The sequence below is a fragment of the Sprattus sprattus genome, assembly GCF_963457725.1.
Source record: "Sprattus sprattus genome assembly, chromosome: 11".
NCBI classification, from domain to species: Eukaryota; Metazoa; Chordata; class Actinopteri; order Clupeiformes; family Clupeidae; genus Sprattus; species Sprattus sprattus.
The window spans coordinates 20,589,762-20,606,588 of record NC_137909.1 but is presented as its reverse complement, the minus strand read 5'-3'; the positions used below and the strand labels follow the sequence as shown (position 1 = coordinate 20,606,588).

Here is a 16,827-nt window from a genome sequence, read left to right as displayed (position 1 = left end):
GTGTGTGTGTGTCAGTGTGTACATGTATGAGTGTGGGTCTGTTTCTGTGTCTGTGTCGACTGTACGTGTGTATGTATGCGTGTGTGCGTGTGTGTGTGTGTGTGCGTGCGTGTGTGTTCATGTGTTGAAATTTGTTCTTCTGCGAGAGTTCCCCGGGAACAGAAGGAAGCCGAAATATCAAAGACAATTCTGTGGGCCGGAGCTATTTCTGTGTCACTTCTCTAGCTCCGTTGTCTCTTCATTCCGACAGCTGCTTGTTGAGGGAGAGAAACGTGGACAGAAACAGAGTTTCCCAGATGCCAGCCTTCATTACAAACCACAAACTCACCCCAGAGTCTTAAAGAGAGAACCCCCCTCCTGTGAACGCCTGGGCACTTAACGACAGGCAGCCCCATTATAAAACCCCTGCTTCAAGATTTAAGATTGAGGAATCATTTATTTGCCTTCACGTGGGGGGGGGGGGGGGGGGGGGGTCAAAAATGTATTTGCCTGTGTACACTAGTATGTATGTTCATACAAAAGAAAAATGTATTAAATAAACATAACTGGTTAAACTAATTAGTAGGAAGACAAATGATTTTTTCAAAATTCAGCAGTGTCACTACATAGCCAGCACAGATAGTCCACTTGAGGCGCACCTCTAAAGCTGAACGGTTGAGTTTATGACCTGGCCTAGAAAACGCTTATGCAGAGGCTTACACACTCAGCCTGTGTGTACTTCATGTCTCTCTTTTCCACTATTTGTTTATAAATGGACCGCAGGCCTTTTGTTGACGGCGGATGTTACACAACGTGAAGAGGACGATGGGTTATGTGAACGCAGAAGGAGGAGAGGGGGGGGGGGGGGGGAGGCAGGGGGCGCAGCACGCTGGCTTGCAGAGTCTCTGTCTGCAATAGGTGTAGTCTAAGCCAGATGTAGCTTATCTGTGCCCTCTGCCACAATGACAAAAGAGCTCTCAGTCAACTCCTGATCGCCGTTACTGCTCATTAAGTCAGGGATAACCTGCCTCGTATTGATATCAAGGCATTTTCCCTTTTTTCGATTTTCGATATCAGCTTATTTTTTAAAGGTTGATGATTAACACAATATTCGTGCATTTGTTGCGCTACACCTTTTGGTTGACTGCTTGGCACCACAAAATAGCTAATAGGGGATGTTGGCAAGCTAGGTTACTGCGCTATTTTGAGACAAATGATCACGATAATGACCATAATACAACACCAATCAATGCCTTGATCTGGCCTAAGAGTTAGCACGTCCCGGCGAATCATGCGCATGACAGGCAGCTGATGCATGCGCTGCCTGTCCCCTCTCAGGGGGGGAGAAAGGAAGAGAAAAAAAGGAGAGACAGACAGGCTTGTCTGGGCCACTCACCATTTAGACAGCAGGTCTCCCCATGTCTCCAGGATCTTCTCTGCACACTCCTTAGACACGTCTCCAGAGCCACTCAGCAGAGGCTCATCGTTATCTGAGAGAGAGAGAGAGAGAGAGAGAGAGAGCACAAGAGCGAGAGAGATTAAAGAGAAAATTCCTAGTTTCATGACTATCAAACCACATGTGTATATGTATATTAGGGGAAACACAACAGCATGATATGATACAGTCTGCCATCATTTACAGGACAGCCACTTGACAAAAAATAAATAAATAATAGAGTAAAATAGTCTTACTATTTTCTACAAAGCTCTGTGTCAAATATGTTTACGTATTATATTTTGTTCTATTGTTTGTACATTGCATACTGTTACATGGTAATGCCAATAAAGCTTAAATAAAGCTAAATTTCAATTTGAGAGAGGGATGGAGAGACAGAGAGTGAGGCTGAGAGATGCAAGCAGAGAAAGAGAGAGTGTTGTTTAGGTACACCAGTAAAACTATATTGACAAGAATGAACAGAAAAGCAGTCGGTTTCTTACCAGTCAGCCGGACGTTTTAACTACCTGCAGGCCTTTAGCCCTTTTTATTCACCCTATTCACACACACACACACACACACACACACACACAAACTCTCACACACACACACACACACACTCACCTTCCTCCTCATCCTCAGGTGGGGAGGGCACCGTGGAGCCGTGTGAGGCGGACTGCAGGAGGTTGGGCATGGCCGTGGTTTTCTTCCTCTCCCTCTCGGCCTCGCTCTCCAGACTCACCACCTCGTACAGCGTGTCCGTGTTACTCTTCCTCTCCTTGCGCTCCAGCTGGGCAACAGCAACACAAAACAGTAGGAACACAGCGCTGGGATCAGTTTGGAGTATATCAAACTGAACACTCAACACAAAACAGTAGGAACACAGCGCTGGGATCAGTTTGGAGTATATCAAACTGAACACTCAACACAAGACAGCAGGGACACAGCGCTAGGATCAGTTTGGAGTATATCAAACTGAACACTCAACACAAGACAGCAGGGACACAGTGCTGGGATCAGTTTGGAGTATATCAAACTGAACACTCAACACAAGACAGCAGGGACACAGCGCTGGGATCAGTTTGGAGTATATCAAACTGAACACTCAACACAAAACAGTAGGAACACAGCGCTGGGATCAGTTTGGAGTATATCAACTTGTAGAGTAAGGCGCTGACAACACAGACGGCATGGGTTGCATACACACTAGGGGTGGGTATCGCCAACCACCTCGCGATACGATACGCATCCCGATACAGGGGTCGCGATACGATATGTATCGCGATACATGCGATACGTACGTATACGATACGTATCCCGATATTTTAGGCTTATAACAAAAAAAAATTGCCTGTAACTCCTTGACAGTACATCATAACATATTTGTCACCTCATGTGGATTCTACAGAAACTCTGCTTTCAAATTATACCATCAACTGGATGATGGGCAAAGTATGCAGGCAGGCACATGAACCAAGTAGACGCTGTACAAAGAAACAGACAAAAAAAAATAAATAAATAAATACATTTTTTTTTTTTTCACGTGAAGTATCGATACTGACGCCTCCGTATCGATACACGCATCGTAAAGAGGCCCGCGACGATGTATCCCCGTATCGATATTTTGAACACACCCCTAATACACACTGATGGAAGTGTATATCTTTAGTGTAAAAAAGTAAAAGTGTCTGCTGTTTCTGCCCCCCCCCCACACACAGACACACACACACAATGGATTAAGACTCACGTCAATACCAGGCACAACAACACCTCGTAAAGATTTCTAATAGATTTCACATAGAATAGAACTAAATATTTAAGTGTCTGAACGATGCACTGGTCCTGTGTGTGTGCTTGGCAACCTTGTTTCCTCGCTTCCGCTACCAGCTGTGCATACTTCAGCTTCTTCCTTTCTAAGCCTTCCTCAATCGCATCTTCAAAAGGGAACTCGACAAAGTAAACCATGCGCTCGCACTCAGAATACAACACCATGTCTGGTCTCATAGCAGTCACAACAATACTGTGTGGATCATGACGATGTGTCCCGACATCAGCCAGCTACATTAACACCTCTACGTGTGCAGTGAGGACTACCACTAGAGCATCTGGCGCGAGGGATCCCTGGTGTTATGGACAACAATTCATTTTATGGACAAAAAAATAATTTTCAAATAAGAAGGAGTATCTGGAGGTTTAGGGATTAAGGCAAAACACTGTTTCCCCAAGCCTTCATTAACGAGGTTCACGTTGTGCACCTGTGGTGTTTGCATGACCACCATGATGAACTCATAGCGGTGATAATATCCCACGCCTGCAAGGCATTTCCTTTTCCATTAACCTTTAGGGTATTGAAATAGAGCCGCACATGGTTCATTCTGGGCAGATAATTACAACAGCTCCTCAGAAATAATGGAGGGCATCCACATTAAAGAGCTCAGGAAGCATGTTGCCCATTGTTTAGGTATTACACATTTCCTCAAGCCAGGAGGTTGTCGCTGGAGTTTTATCAGAGGTCCTCAGTGTGTCTTCCCACACTGTGCCTCATGGCTCCTGCAAAAAGGAACCATTTATTCATTACTAATTATATTACCCACGTTCATTTTCTAAAGGGCCACCACAGTAGCCTCTGTGTTGGTCATACCAACTGGTCTCGAGCCTGGCAGGTCACGAAACTTTATATGGCGGCATTTTCAAGTCTAGATGAGTCTGAACCCTCCTGTGGTCCGTGGTCCGTGTCGGGTGTGGTCCGTGTCAGGTGTTGTGCGTGTCGGGTGTGGTCCGTGTCAGGTGTTGTGCGTGACAGGCGTGGTCAGGTGAGGTCAGGTGTGCTCCTCCTCACCTGTTTGAGCTTCAGGTAGTAGGTCTCTGTGTAGGAGCGCTTGCTGAAGGGCCAGAAGAGCCTCTCGCTGGGCGAGCACACCCTGACCCGCGTCTCCAGCAGGAAGCGCACCGGCTCCTCCACCTCCGTGATCACCAGGTCCACCGCCGTCGTCATGTACATGAACTTATCTACAGAAGGAGGGTGACACACACACACACACACACACACACACACACACACACACACACACACACACACACACACACACACACACACACACACACACACACACACACACACACACACACACACACACACAGGGCATGTAACTTGTGTGCTGGAGGAGGACAGACACACTGCAGTAGTATATATAAACTTATCTGCAGGAGCCAGGAGACCAGTCATAAATATGTCTGGATTATCAGCATATAAACATAACTGTATCTTTTACATAATCAGTATATAAAGTAAAAGAATGTTCTGTTTGGCTTTGGGACGAAAACGCTGCAAATTCTCACAGAAACACATCAGCAATTGATCTAAAAATGTGTAGCATTAACGATTGCTATTTTAAATATGCACTGAACCTCTTGATAGGCTACAATGACAGACCAAGTTGCCCCTGACAGTGCACTAGATCTATTGAAGTGAGATAATCAGACTGAAAATTAGATAATGTTTTGATTAAACTAATTTTGACAGTTTTTCACAATGGGATGAATGAAATGTGGTGAAAGCTTATGGTTAGTGAGTGGTGTTGCAGAAATAGGATGAATGAAATGTGGTGAAAGCTTATGGTTAGTGAGTGGTGTTGTAGAAATAGGATGAATGAAATGTGGTGCAAGCTGATGGTTAGTGAGTGGTGTTGTAGAAATAGGATGAATGAAATGTGGTGCAAGCTGATGGTTAGTGAGTGGTGTTGTAGAAATAGGATGAATGAAATGTGGTGCAAGCTGATGGTTAGTGAGTGGTGTTGTAGAAATAGGATGAATGAAATGTGATGAAAGCTGATGGTCAGCGAGTGGTGTTGTAGAAATGTGTACACACCTTTGGGTGTCTCCTCATTGACAGCTTGAAAGTGAGGTGTGTTTGGATTCCAACTACCTGTGATGATGTAAGACTTCCCATCTGAGCTCTTTCCCATTGACTCCTACAGGGGAGGAGAGAAGAGGAGAGGCGGGGACAGGAGACAGGTAAGAGGAAGAGTTTGAACAAGAACGAGGAAGGAGAAGGGAAGTGTGAGTAGAGAATGAAAGGAGAGGCATGGGGGAGGAGAGCAAGAGAAAAAAAGGCATGAAGAAGAGAAGAGTGGAGGAACGAGAGGAGAAGATGTGAAGTAAAGAAGGATGGAGTTAAGGAGAAGTGAGGGGAGAGAGTGATGAAAGAAATTAAGAAGAGAGGAATGAGGGATAAAGAGAAGAGAGGGGGTAGAGAAAAATCCAACAAATACTACAAAGAAAACCAAAAACCATGCAAGTAAAAATAGATGCCTGTCGGGGTCATGTGATGGCGGTCCCAATTCACCAAAACAGGAAATGCCAAATGCATCCAAACACCCACCAGTTCAAGCAGGTGCATGTCGCTGTTCTTCACATTCTTGCCTGGACTCAACAACAGACCAAAGCACCTGTAACACACAGAAAAACAAGCACGGAACAGGAAGTGAGCATACACATACACACACACACACACACACACACACACACACACCAAGTCCAAGCAAAGTCACGACATTCCCAAACAATGATATCCAGCGTGGAGAATGAGCAGGCTGGCACTCGAAAGCCAAGCCATCCATCACATCCCCATGGGCCGGCGCGGGACACTTAAGCTCGGAAGCAGACGGACATTAACCAGCGTCCGTGTATCAATTTTAACGGAATCATGGCACTGTTATAAGTAGCTGAAGGATGTTTGGGTCCAAAAATCACTCAATCATGGCTCACTGCAGATGGAAAACCGTACGGGAAGGTTGGGAGTGCATTTGGGGTTGACGTGGGGGGGGGTGGACAGACGGGGAATGGACGGTATGGGGTATGTTTTGTACCTCTCAATGGCCAGCTCTTTGTTGGATGTCTGCTGGACGTAGATGACGATCTTCTTGTCCATGCCAGGGCGCAGCTTGAAGCTCTGCCTGTCCTTGTCTTTGGCTACGGCACTGTGATGGAGAAAAAGGAGAAAGTTACACACGCATGCTGTACTGTACTGCACTTTTTCTGACCCCTTCTGTAACCAAAGCAAAGTTGTGAGACGTACAGTGTACAGTGTAAACTTGCTGTCTTGTGTGTGAACTGTCGGTGTGTGAACTGTCGGTGTGTTAACTGCGCACACCAGATTTACATGGGTGCTTTAGCAGAAACATCTCCGAGAAAGCGGCCTCCCCCCACCCCAAAATACTCTTCAAGGTGAGTCTATTCCTGGACACTGTGTCAAAACACTCTCTTTGCACATGCTTCCTCAAGGTAAAGACGAGGAGGTCCAAACACCTTTCAGATTGCAGGTGATTTACACACTAAAGCTGTTTGCTTCCAAAGAGGCCACGGCCACTGGAGCTAGCGTCCAGATGGATGGAGGGGGGTGAATACTATGAGGGTTAGTCATGTGGGTGCAGTACTCACAGTCACATGGAGAGTGGAGGACAGGACAGAAGGAGTGGGCAGGAGAAGACATATGGAGAAGAGAGGAGGGGAGAGGACAGGGGAGGACAAGAGGAGAAGAGAGGAGATGAAACAGGCAGACTGAAGTAGGAAGGAGGAAAGAGAAATGGAGACAAGAGGATAGGCGAGAGAAAAAAAACAAAAAGAGGGGAGAGGTTGTGACAGCAGAAGAGAGAAGAGGAGAGGAGAGAAGAGGAGAGTTGAAGGATACTGCTCACAACGGACAATGCACTCTTGCATCTGTTGGGTAGACAGAGCCCCAAGGCATCTCAACACACTCAGATCTGCAGCCACCACACAAGTTGAACTCCTGTTTACCCTCTCACCTTTGACCCCCTACTGACTGGACCAACGTCATTGTTAGCCTAGTGTTACCTCAGTGGTCATCCATGTCACATGATTGCTGAATGACTACTGAGGTTACACTAGGCTAACCATGACGTTGGTCCAGTCAGTAGGGGGTCAAAGGTGAGAGGGTAAACAGGGGGTTCATTCAGGCTTCAGAGGTGAAAGGGTAAACAGGAGTTCAACTTGTGTAGTGGCTGCAGGTCTGCGCTATGTAGAGGCCTAGAGGCTTCGGTTCGCTAACAGTGTAAATCCTCTAACCCTAATTGTCCCTCAGCCCCGACATACCCACACCCCAACCCTTCCTCCACACACACACACACACACACACACACACACACACACACACACACACACACACACACACACACACACACACACACACACACACACACACACAGTAAACCTTCTCAGCATCCAGTCTCTAACACATTCGGTCTTAAATGCCCACCTCAAAAAACTGCCTATGGAACCCCGGGCCAATTAAAGAGGGTCTCAGAGAGGGAGTCTAGTCTAAAAATAAGCCTCAGTGTCTGTTTGCAAAACAAGCCAGTGATTGGGCCCTTTGTGAAGTGGTGACGGAGGAGGAAACGTCTCGTCTGAGAGTGGAGAGAGAATAGCACTTTGGAAGCACTTTAGGCCCCAGTGAGTCACGGTGACCCGAGTCAGAGTCAAAGGCGAGTTTTGAGCGGGCACTGCTGTGGACGCCTTCAGCTGATGATGATAATGTGCTGATGACTGGGGTCATAGTTGAGGACCCACATGCTTCTTACACATACCAGGGATAACTTAATGCTATTTTTTGGCATGGACACACTTCTACACAGACTCAAGAACGTACCCAAACTTTATTTAAACTTTCTCCTGCAGCTCTCTCCCTCTCTCACTCACTCTATTTTTCTAATCTTTCACACTGCACATACCAAACTTCGTCAAGAAGAGACAAATCTATGGACATTCTGTTCTGGAATTGCGCCCTGACTCTTGCATACTCAACTCCATCAAAAAGGGAGACATTTATGTGTACATTCGGCTGAAGAAAAAGCACACACACACACACACACACACACACACACACACACACACACACACACACACACAGAGTAATGGACTGGTAAGTTGGTTGATGTGAATAAGACTTCTGAAAAGACGGAGAAGGATGAGTGGAATGATTGATTAAAGGAAGCATGTGTCTACGCTGAAATGCAGAAAAAGAGAACGGGGGGGGGGGGGGGGGGGGCTGGGGGAATGCCACTGCAGGCTATTTTTACCACTTCCTCGCGACCAAACCTGAGCACAATAAAACACTCACTTTAGATCCCTAATTCACTTAGCAGCAATCTAGAGATTTAGAGGCGTAATTTGGGTCCCAAAAACAGAACTGTTGAACCTGAAGTACTCCAAACATGCTCTCAGTGCGAGGACTTCCTGTGTGTGTGTGCGTGTGTGTGTGTGTGTGTATGTGAGTGTGTATGTGTGTGTGTGTGTGTGTGAGAGAGAGTGTGAGTGTGAGTGTGAGTGTGAGTGTGTGCGCGCTACCTGAACGTTCCCTTCCCATCATCCTCCTTGATCTCCAGGCTGACAGTGAAGGTGAAGACGTCGCTGTCTGGGGTCAGGGGCGGGGCCTGTGCCGCCAGAGGGGCCTTATTGGCTGACCGTCGGAAGGCAGTGGCGAAGCTGTACAGTATCCGACTGACCTGCGAGTCCAAACACCAACACACACACGCAAAAATGACATAAGATTGACTTTTGATGATTGCATGAATAATAATGAATCACAAACAGATCAAGGTCACAGAAATGCACTGGCCACGGGTGGGCGTTGGCAGTCACACACTTGTGTGTGTGTGTGTGTGTGTGTGTGTCTGGCTATAATGCTTATGGGGACAGACAGGAGCCCTAGTGGGGGAATCAGCAGTCAGGTCACACATACCCAAGTACTGTCACATTCACACACATATCCTCACACACACACACACACACGCACACACCCAAGTACTGTCACATGCACATGCACACACACACACACACACACACACTCACACTCACACTCACACTCACACTCACACTCACACTCACACTCACACACATATACAACACACATTAAACATACACACACACACACACACACACACATTAATTCACCAAGACCAAATATCACACCATGCATACATGCATTTCAGCCTCAAACTGAAGGCAGACGTATAAACACAGCATCAGACATGCATGCACACACAACTACCATTAAACAGGCAGACAGACAACCACACACAACCACACACACACACACACACACACACACACAAATATATACACACCCCAGACACAGACACAGACAGACATACAGGTGGTCCATCAACAACACAAAGTAAAAGCATGTCAGGAAAATGATTCCCCACGGGTGGCAGCTTTCAGCTCTTAGGGGTGTGTGTAAGGGGGGTCATGAGGAGGGATGTGTGTAAGATGAGAGAGGTGGGGGATCAGAGAGGAAATCAGGTCACCACCACTGACTAGCTTACCGCTGAGGGCCAGCCAGAGAGCGTTGTGTGTGTGTCTGTGTGCGTTGTGTGTGTTTGTGTGCGTGTGCGTGTATGATGTTGTTGTATGATTATAGTTAAAAAAATTATAATATTAATAATATAATATTAAATAAATAACATATACATTAAATAGTTATAGTATATCTGTGTGTTTGGGTCCGTGTGTGTTGGTGCATGAGTGTGCGTGTAAATTTGAGTGAGATTAGGCTTAACAACATTGTTGTTACACATAACAATCTCAAGATACAAATAACACTGTAAGCTAAAAATACATTTGATAGAGGAGCCATTACCTCACGATGGTTCAAAAAAGAGAAGACCATGAGTAAGTATGACTAGCACGCATCAGCTCTCAAAAGACTGAGAGTAAACAGTAGGGATGCACCGATCCGATATTTGTATCGGTACCGATATTGAAGACATTTCTAGATCGGGTATCGGTTTTTTTTTAATGTCCTGATGTTGATTCGCTGTAATAGAGATGGGTTCATCCTGTTAAGATTTCGACTGGATGAGCTTTGAATGAGATTCATGTTGCCTTGTGTAATGTCCACAATTATATGTATCGAGTAATATTAGTTGTGTAATTGTTATCGTGTAGCAATAACTAAGTAATTCAGTGCAGTGCTAATTAGTCCCCATTCTCATTGCAGACACACACATATGTAGGATCACATGCATCGTCATGTAATGGAAATTGATGAATGCACATTAAAGGGAGATAAAGAATACTGCTTTGGTAATCGTGGGTCTTTTAACAGACTAGAACCAGCAAATACATTAACAGGTAACCATGCTGAGCCTCTACAATGTAACGTAAAAGTTGACGCTAGCGGATATATGATTGCTAACTAATATGAACACTAGCGTTAGTTAGAACGTACATTATTTGTGATAATTTTTAGCCTGTTATGAATTGATAGTGATGAATAGACATGATGTTAAGTAGCAAATGAGCAAAAAATGCTCCAAGATCTCATGTCATGCACTCCTCATTTCTCCCTCTCGCACATGTGGTCACACACATACACACAGTTACCATAGTTTCCAGCAGTTTTTTTAATATCGGTATCGGCCGATACTAAACCTCAGATATCGGTATCGGTATCGGAGGTGAAAAAAGCGGATCGGTGCATCCCTAGTAAACAGCAAAGAGAACGCTGCTGTGTGTTTTTTACAACTTGTGCCCGTGTCCAAAACATTCAAATGATGCTAACTCCAACAGTAAATAATATGCCTCCAAGTTAAGTCCAAGAAACACACATACAAGGTCCGTTCTCCCTGGGATAGTAGTCTGGTAGTGCTCTAGATCATAATCTGGTCGCTTGATCCACAACACACTGCCAGGCCAATCGGATAGCTAAAGGGAGTGGGTTCATTGTAACCAATTCACTCCGTTTTGGCCCCTAACACATCTGAACCCCTACAGAAGAGGTCCACACCCCATGGAATGCTGGGTGATATGGGAACGCCAAGCGAAGAAGAACCAATCGCAGTGCTTCAACAGCTCTGCCATGGATGAGACAAATGGACATCTACAAAAACTTGTAGTTGCCTATACACTAGAGCTCCCCCTGCTGGTCAGATGTATCTTCGCACACGGGTGAAATGCTGGACCTTCAGGTTTCCCCTCTTCCTCGCTTCTTTGAGTCACGATAATTACAGGGAATTTCACCCTTCAGCAGCTCAATTACAGCGGGCACAGCAGCAATGTTGACAACAGCTGCTTGTTATTTGCCTCGCTTGCCCTCGGGGCAACACTAGGAGTCTACTTGGCACACACATAAAAAGGCTGTTTTTGGTTGCTGTTGAGGGGGCATGCTGATGCCCATTACAGGGCGCCTGTGCAATGTCGTCACTAGGTATTTCATTTGTTAGGACAGGCAGGCCTCGGGTTATTAGGCACAAATCAGGGCAGAGGATGTAAACAGGGTATCTACGCCTCGTTGGGGGTGAAAACTCGCAGGGGTAAAAAGCTTTGACGTTTGACGCGCGTGTCTAAGCTACGTTTAAAGCCTAAGTGCAAACCCTAGCGAGATGCGCACAAAAAAGTGACACAATGTAGTTTGAAAGGATGACTATACAAAAATACAAAAAAATCTTTTTCTTTTAAAAGATGCTCAGACTTGCTGAGAAATACCCATCAAAACCTGTGCCTTTCATATTTTTTCCACTTACAATATCCTGACATTTCCAGGAACATAGAGCATCTGAGATGCAACTGAGCCTTATCTGATTTCTCCCTGACTAATCTGAGAAAATAGGTCTGAGAGAAAGAACAGTCGTCAGCCTTGTTTTGACTTGATTATCTTGATGTGATGGTATTTACTAATGGTGCAGATCTGGTTGAAAGGGCTTGAAAAAAAAAAAGGCACTCAGAACAGTTCCATGAGTGTTGACACCATGAAATAGCACATTTAAATCAGTTCAAGTGGTGATTAAGACTTGGTCCCAACTTACCGCCTCTTGGATCTCGCAGCGGAAGACGTGGATGCGGAAGATTTCGGCATTGTGGTGGCTTTCGGTGAAGGCGAAGCAGTCGCTCTCCGGCGTGCCGTCGTGGCCCCGCACACAGAACAGAATCTTGTAGATGGGGTAGTTGGCGATCTCTGTACTCGTCTGGGGGTCCAGCAACCTTACAGGAGCAGCACAGAACAGAACCAAGCCAGTCAGTATCGAAACAGAACTCTTTTATCAAACTGCTAAAGATGGACTTCAGCGGATTGTAGCCATTATAACCAAAAACATCCACAAGAACCATGCGCTCAGCTGTTTGCTCAGCTGTTTGTATGTTTGGCCCATGACATGTGTGTGTGTGTACCTGACAGTGCCCTCAAGGTACAGAGAGTGTGTTGACGAGGGGAAGCTGGCACTGGCTCCTGAGGATGCTAATTATGTGCTGTGTGTGTGCCTACATGTATGTGTATGTGTGTGCGTGCGTACATATATCCATGTCTGTGTGTGTGCCTACATGTATCCATGTCTGTGTGTGTATTTATGCATCATATGATCCGTGTGTGTGTGTGTGTGTGTGTGAGTATAGCTGTATCATACTTTCCATGTGTGTGTGTATGTGTGTGTGTGTGTGTGTGTGTGTGAGTATACCTGTATCATACTTTCCATGTGTGTGTGTGTGTGTGTGTGTGTGTGTGTGTGTGTGTGTGTGTGTGTGTGTACCAGACAGTGCCCTCTGTGACACCGGGGGCAGAGAGCGTGATGTTGAGGAGCAGTTGGCACTGGCTCCTGAGGATGCTCATCATATGCAGTATGTGTGTGTGCCTACATGTATGTGTGTGTGTGTGTGTGTGTGTGTGTGTGTGTGTGTGTGTGTGTGTGTGTATACATGTATCCACGCCTGTGTGTGTATAGTATTTATTCAATATCTTTATGTGTGTCTGTGTGTGCATACATGCATCATACTATCCATGCCTGTGTGTGTGCGTGTGTGTGTGCGTGTGCGTGTGCGTGTGCGTGTGCGTGTGCGTGTGCGTGTGCGTGTGCGTGTGCGTGTGCGTGTGCGTGTGCGTGTGTGTGTGCGTGTGTATACCTGACAGTGCCCTCAGAGACTCCAGGCACAGAGAGTGTGACATCAAGGGGCAGCTGGCACTGGCTCCTGAGGATTGCCATCATGCGCAGTGCCTCCACCTCACTGCGGGGGGCGTTCACCGACGCACAGCCCAGGTACGTCAGCTTACTGAACACCACGCTGTCCTCGTCTGGCACCGGGGTGCCAGGGCTCGCCTCTGACGACTCATCTGGAACACACACGGACACATGGACACATGGACACACGGACACACGGACACACGGACACACGGACACACGGACACACGAACACACGGACACACGGACACACACACACAAAACATGCCATGTTAAAGGTTTTTGTGAATGTAATGAGGACTAGGATGCAATGAGAAGGCTGCCACATAGACTGCATAGAATAAGGACTGCATGTAGTCAATGCCTTGATTGTAGTGCTGTCAAAATGAAATGCTAATTAACACGATTCATTTGAAATATTTAACACCTTTAAAAAAATTACACAATTAATGCAGCTGTTATCATTTCTCTAAGTACATTATGGAATGATTGAAATATCTGGGGGCATCTAAAAAATACCTGACATGGAGCTTCGTTAAACTCTAGTTTATTGAGCACTGCAACTTAGACACTAACCCAACCATATTCTAACTATCGACTGGTAGACCTAGGCACTAGTTCTCTGCTTCTCCGCGCATCTTCATCTCATTCCCTGTTTTAAAATAAATGTCCCTTCACACTTCACATGCTACACATATAACAAATATACATTGCAAGCCAACAGGAGAGAATCTGTGTTCAAAGTAGAAATATAGTATTTGAATATAAATATACTTCCCTTGAGTTGATTCTACATAAATTCCGCGATTTTAAATTTAAACATCAATTATTACAAGCTTCAGCCATACAAAGGACAATTGTGCGATTCATTTGTTATTTTGGAATTGATTGACAGCACTACTAGTTAGCCATTATTGATGTAACATATTCGTGAGCCATTTTTGTAACAGCCTGAGGGTGTGTTCATGTGCACTCACCCCTGTACGACTGCTCGTTCAGCTGACTCTCTTGAGACGACTGGACTGGCAGCACCATCTCTAGTTTGGGCAGGGCAATGGGTGGAGCGCTGCTGGGGGGGGCAGGGCTCTGTTGGGGAGGCTGGGACGCTGTGGTGGGGTACCCCTGATCCCCTGCAGCCATGTCGCCACCCCCTCCCGCCAGGTCGGCAACCGATGGGTCCATCAGAACATCCTCCAGCTCCTTCTGTAACTGCTGCTCGCTACCGTTACCCACGATCTGCAAACACAGACCCACACACACACAAACACACACACGTTCGTGCACGAGAAGCAGACACACACACACACACGCACACATACACACAAACAAGCAAACAAACACACAAACAAACATGCATGTCCATACACATACATGTTTACACACACATTCAAACACATGCGATAAACACCACCAACACAAACATGGGGCCAGTACATACACACAAACACACAGAGACACACACACACACACACAAAGTCATAGTGTCAAAAAGCAAGCAGGTCTTGAGAGGCAAAATCAATTGACATCAAAGCACAGATTTGCTCTACGACACCAAGACCACCACAGAAGAAGAGCACAGAGCTACTCTGATCATCTCCACGATCACAACTCAATCATTAGGGCCTAGGAAGCTGATTGGAGGCCCTCAGGATCTCAGCTGTCTATCAAACAGGTTATTGGTTGATTACGCTGCTGATTCACAGTGGCTTGAGGAGGGTTGCTGATGGCAGTTGTGAAACCGGATCACTTCCCTACCCGTCCACTAGAGGGGGTGTACTTACCAGCTCCTGGACAGGCAGTGTGAATAGTGACATGACTTTACAGTGAGTATTGTGCTGCTTTGGCGTGTTTCTGGGAGGGATGTTCTGAGGAAATCTTTCCATTTCAAAATCAATAGGGGGCTTACATAAAGCAAATAGAAAAAGCTGGGGAAGAAACACAAGACAGGCAAGCGTGTGTGTGTGTGTGTGTGTGTGTGTGTGTGTGTGTGTGTGTATGTGTGTGTGCGTGTGAGCTGGGAGTGTGAGGGGGGGCAGTTGGAACAGTGCTCCAAGAGTGAGTGAGTGTATGTGTGAGTGTATACTGCTTGTGTGAGTTACGTTTGTGTGGCCGAAGAGGCCGCCAAAGGCTTCAAATGTGCGCACACGAGAAGCTAGACTACACAACATTGATTGGCATGTATATGGTGTGTGGCAGTACAGGGAGGTGGCAGTCTAGGTTTGCAGCTAGACAGATCAGTCGCACAGCATTGTAGCTGTCCTACTAGCGCTCACTTGATGCTGGGGGGACTAACCACTGCTGCACAGGGGGCCAAAAAGAGCAATCACTAAACATGACTGAATAAATCAGAGCAGAGACTGTCTTCAGAAAGAGACACGAAGAGCACAAATAGTCTCACCACAGAGCCACGACACAGAATGAGTGTGTGTGAGAGAAAGAGAGTGAGAGTGGACAAGAGAGAGAGAGAGAGAGAGAGAGAGAGAGAGAAAGACTAACCTTCAAGCGCACCCCTTCCTCTGAAATCACCTGCGTGACAAACAACACATTTAGAACCTTCGCTACAGACCCATTCTACCTCTGACAGGATGGGAGGGGAGGGGGGGGGGGATATGTTGTGTGTATGAGTGTGTCTGTGTGTGAGTGTGTTTGTGCTTGTGTGAGTGTATGTGTGTGTGTGTGTGTGTGTGTGTTTGAGTTGTGAGGAGGTTAAGGGGGACATTAACACCATGTTACCCAGCTAATGAAAGTTACACAGAGAGAAATGCAGCCATGTGTGAACAGTAAGCATTGAGACTCTGAGAATGGGTTAGGTTAAGTTACATTTCCTCGAGGACACTGTGAGAGTCTTTTCAGTCAGGAAAGAAAAAGTGATACAAGGGAACAAGGTCTAACAAAGGAAATCTCAGTCTAAACTCTACAGACTCCTGAACAGAGGAGTTAGAGCGCCCTCTGGTGACTGCCACAGAGTCCTACAATAACTGTGCTTCTACAGCAGGTGTAGGAAGCGAACAAGGATACGTCCAAGGAGGGAAGAGTGTATAGGCTGCGGTAAGCATGTAATGCCCCTCTATGCATCCACCTCAGGAGGAAGTGGACACACAGGCAAGAAGATGATGGAGTGAAAATAGGTTGCATGCATATGTGTGCCTGTGTGTGCGCATGCATGTGTGTGTGTGTGTGTGTGCGAGCGAGCACGCACACGCCCGCATGTGTGACAATAATGATGAAAAGGTGGGTGCAAAAAAATATATTTTTTTAAATGGATTTTAGGAGAACAGGTTGGCCTTGAGAAACAAAATGGATGAAAGATGGCAGAACACAGTAGCCATAAGGGGAAGTTAGAAGCAGGTGTCTGTACATCTGTATTTTTGTTAAATGCACATGCATTTAGTTCATGTTTGTGTGAGCATGTTTTACATGTGTGTATTAAAGTGCATGTGTGTGGGT

The 16,827-nt window shown here is 46.1% G+C and overlaps 1 protein-coding gene across 4 annotated transcripts in view; it reads right to left on the bottom strand.

The window, feature by feature from the left end:
• Positions 1-16,827, bottom strand: part of rabgap1 (RAB GTPase activating protein 1) — a 98,248-nt gene that overhangs the window by 71,153 nt on the left and 10,268 nt on the right. For 3 of the 4 annotated variants that reach the window (XM_080848200.1, XM_080848201.1, XM_080848199.1), the window contains 11 exons: positions 15,877-15,906; positions 14,358-14,616; positions 13,325-13,532; positions 12,238-12,412; positions 8,777-8,934; positions 6,283-6,393; positions 5,796-5,862; positions 5,283-5,385; positions 4,254-4,423; positions 2,039-2,204; positions 1,376-1,469 (listed from right to left, as the gene is read on the bottom strand). In XM_080848200.1, the coding sequence (XP_080704326.1) occupies positions 1,376-1,469; positions 2,039-2,204; positions 4,254-4,423; positions 5,283-5,385; positions 5,796-5,862; positions 6,283-6,393; positions 8,777-8,934; positions 12,238-12,412; positions 13,325-13,532; positions 14,358-14,616; positions 15,877-15,906 (1,541 nt within the window). The remainder of the gene's footprint in view (positions 1-1,375; positions 1,470-2,038; positions 2,205-4,253; positions 4,424-5,282; positions 5,386-5,795; positions 5,863-6,282; positions 6,394-8,776; positions 8,935-12,237; positions 12,413-13,324; positions 13,533-14,357; positions 14,617-15,876; positions 15,907-16,827) is intronic. The other variant, XM_080848202.1, reaches the window with a different exon arrangement.